The 3496-nt window shown below is 50.9% G+C and overlaps 1 protein-coding gene across 1 annotated transcript in view; it reads right to left on the reverse strand.

Annotated features, from left to right (window-relative positions):
* LOC104165365 (taperin-like) overlaps positions 1-3491 on the reverse strand; it is a gene marked incomplete at its 5' end in the record, with an annotated part of 16684 nt that extends 13193 nt beyond the window's left edge. The window contains 2 exons of the mRNA XM_009704964.1: positions 2773-3048; positions 3114-3491. Of these exons, the coding sequence (XP_009703266.1) occupies positions 2773-3048; positions 3114-3491 (654 nt within the window). The remainder of the gene's footprint in view (positions 1-2772; positions 3049-3113) is intronic.
* Between the last annotated feature and the right edge of the window lie 5 nt (positions 3492-3496).

A 3496-nucleotide genomic window follows, 5' to 3' on the forward strand; every position in this document is an offset into this window, starting at 1 on the left:
CTGGGCATCAGCAAGCGGACGAAGTTTTCCAAGTCATCAAAGTTTCACTAAACACCATTTTTTGGAGCCAGGAACACACTTTCAGCAAATCCAAGGCAAGGTTTGGAAAGGAAGACGCTCAGCAGGAGATGGGTTCATCCAGTAGGTCTGCCTGGAAAGAATCACCCCAAAAGACCTGGGTAGCTGCTCACTGAAACCAGCATCAGGTTTGATTTTGATACCCCCAAAAGAGAAAGGTACATTGGTTTTACCAAAGAACTGCAGCTTCCAGCTCACAGGAAATGTCTGCTTCTGCCCAATTCAGGCCACAATCAAGTTTCTGAAAACCCCGACATATCTACAAAACAGAACTCTTGGTTTTGGCCGGTTGCCTTTGTGACACACAGCGATCTCTTGGGAAGAAACCAAGGAATGCATCCTAATACTAGCTCCTTCCTTTTCAGGCATCAACATTCAGCCTTACTACCCAGAGTGAAAGCTACAAACATCCTCTTGGTTAAGAGTAAACAGAAATCTTTCCATTCGCTACAGCATCAGCATCTTCTAAACCCTGGCTACAAAGTCAAACTCCACGCTTGCCACCCCTAGCAGGAAGGGAACTGAAAGAAAACCTGATGTTCCTCCCACTACATCGCCACATTTAATTTTACCCAGAAACTTGTGGCTCTAGTACTTTTCCTTAAGCTGGGTATTATTTTCCAAAGGGTCCCCACTTGTTTCAGCCTCCTGAGCTCCACAATGTAACAGGCAGTTCCTCCTTTGCCTTTTAATCTCTCTCTTCTCAGAAACTAGATCTTTACGTAAGTTCTCATGCAGGACATCCCCCACGTATCACTCGGCGAACGCCGTTACAGTTGCACCTGCATCTTGGGGTCTTTAGCACACTCCATCTTCAGAGTGCCTGCAGAGTGGGATCGTTAACGCTTCCAAACTGAGAAGAACATAGGCGGAGAAGTTATGTGACCTGCCCAGTGTCACACAAATCCAACACTGACCAGACAAGAGAGTTATTAACCAGTTTCAAAGAATCATGTGATATTTGAGGTTGAGAAAGGACCTCGGGAGGTTTCTAGCCCAAACTCCTGCTCCAAGCAGGTCTGACTGGATCAGTTGCTCAAGGCTCTCCCCGGGCTCTGGCTCCAAGGCTGGAGATGTCATTACTTCTCTGGGTTCCTCTTCCAGTTTATAAGCAATTCCACCTTAAACAATTCAGTCACCGCACAAGCCTTGTCCTCATCTCCCTCCCTCCCTCTTGTACTGTTAAAGACAGCTTCCACTGCACACCATTGAATTGGTTTTGCTTACTTTTACTTACTTCTTTTACCAGCAAGGCTGCTGCCACCCTGCACAGAGAAATCTGCTCCTCTGGCTGTATCAGAAGCCGAGATTATCCAAGAGTGGCTGTCCCGCAACGTTTCCTCCATCCTAAGAGTACCCGTAAGCGTAACATGTTGCCTTGATAATTGTCACCATTATACCACACACCTGATTTGGTGTAAATCCAATTAATACCCCAAACTGAACTGAGGAGAGCCAAGAAAACAGCTAGAATGAGTGCAAGGCAGCAGGTATTTAAGCAGCAGAACAATTCCAGTCCGATCAAGCATTTCCCTGTAGGAGGACAAGGAAAAACTGCAGGAGCACTGAGCGAGAATCAACCCTTATTCTGGATCTCATGGTGTTTATGCTCCAGATCTGCTACCTGCGTTAGTCACAATCAAATTAATACAGACCACATGCTCTTAGGAAGGACTCTAACGTTAAGCCATGAGAAACAGCACTCCCTGCCTCCTTCCTAAATGAGATGCACCCTATTCAAAGGATTTCCTCAAATTCTAATCCTCAGTGCCTCAGGCACCCATGGGGATTCAGTCCATCAAATACTTAGTCGAATTTAGGTAACGGAACGTCAAACAACTTTTCCCGCTATGGAAAAACATGTCACATCACAGATCTAGAAACTGGGATATTTCACCTCGGTGTGCTGCTTTCAGAGCCGAACAATTCACGCCTACTCCTCTGGCACAGCAAAATAACCCACTCTTTCAAAGACTGTCTCTTTATCACATCCAGATGCATTTCACCAAGCCATACAAAGATTAACTCTCAATTTAAGGCTCACAAGAATCTAAGTTAGACCTCAAGCAGTGAGAAAATTGGCATTTACACCAGAGGCACTTGGAGCAATCAGCATCTCAGGGATCTTCTGAGATGTAGCTGCACATCCAGAACGAGCAGCCAGGTGGTATAATCCTATCAAGGGGAGTTAAGTTGTTGCTGATCTCTTTCTGCCTAATAGAGACCTAATTCTCGAGCCTCTATCAATAGACCACTAATGCGGGGAAGACGCCAATGCCACGCTGCCCACTGTACTGTGTCACAAGCCGGGCAGTGACCACGGGGAGCTCAACGTCCCCAACACCCACCAGACACAGCGAGCAGAGCGAGAGCTGGGGTGAGTCCACAGCCGTTCAAACCAGGGGACTCACCTCGATGTGTTAAATACCCGAAATCTTTTACTTTCCGCTATCATACCTCCAAGAAGCGACTGTGGGAGAGGCCCTGCAGTTATCACGGGTCGCAACCCACCCTCGTCTACTTGGTGGAGCAGCACCCAAGGCCCCCTCCCCGACAGCAAGCCTCTGGCTCTCAAAAGGACCAGAAAAACACTGCCCATCTTCCCACCCAGTGCCTCATGGAAAGACAAGCCAGAAGTAGCACCGAGCTACCTTCAGCCAGGCTCTTTAGCACAGAGGCACCCCAGGCAGTTACCTTCTTGCGGCGGGAGCCCGTCTTGCTCATGCAGGACCTCTCCAGAGACAGGTACCCCCCAATCACTTCGATCTCATTCACCGTGGGGTAGCGCTTCTTATGGGCCATGCCCACTTGGGGCCCGTCAGCATTCTCCACGACTTTGCCTTTTCCTTTGCTCTCCTCCTCCTCCTCCTCTTCCTCCCGCTGCGGCCTTCCACTGGCATCAATAAGAGTCTGCAGCCCCGAGGGAACGGGCTTCCTTTTGGGCACGACAGTGAAGGTGCTGCCTCCCCTCTGGTGGCGGGCAGAGTGGGGTCTGTAGAGGGGCACGGAGGAAAACTCCATCTCCAGGTCAGGGCCAGCTCCTCCAGGCTGATCCGCCAAGCTCCCCGTCCTCGCAGAGCCCTGGGAGAAAGCTCCCCGCTGTCCTGCTCCACAATGTCATCGATGTAAGTCACAGGTACCAATGGATCCAGAGGCGCCGGCGGGGAAGCGACAGACCCTTCCTGCTCCGGGGCGGAAGCCCTCGGGGGCTCCTTCGGTGCCTTCCCCTCCAAGGATGGGGGCGGCAGCCCTGGGCTCGCGCTCTGGGCTGGGGGCAGAGCTGGGCCGCCCTCCCGGCGGGGCACGAAGAGGAAGGAATTGCGTGAATTCAGACGCAGTTTGGCCAAGGCCTGCGCCTGCAGGTCGTGGGCTGGGATGGCAGCCAAGTCGGGCTTGGGGGCCGGGTGGATTTCAAAGG

This window comes from Cariama cristata, unplaced genomic scaffold (assembly GCF_000690535.1).
Source record: "Cariama cristata isolate BGI_N322 unplaced genomic scaffold, ASM69053v1 scaffold32337, whole genome shotgun sequence".
In the NCBI taxonomy this organism is placed as follows: domain Eukaryota; kingdom Metazoa; phylum Chordata; class Aves; order Cariamiformes; family Cariamidae; genus Cariama; species Cariama cristata.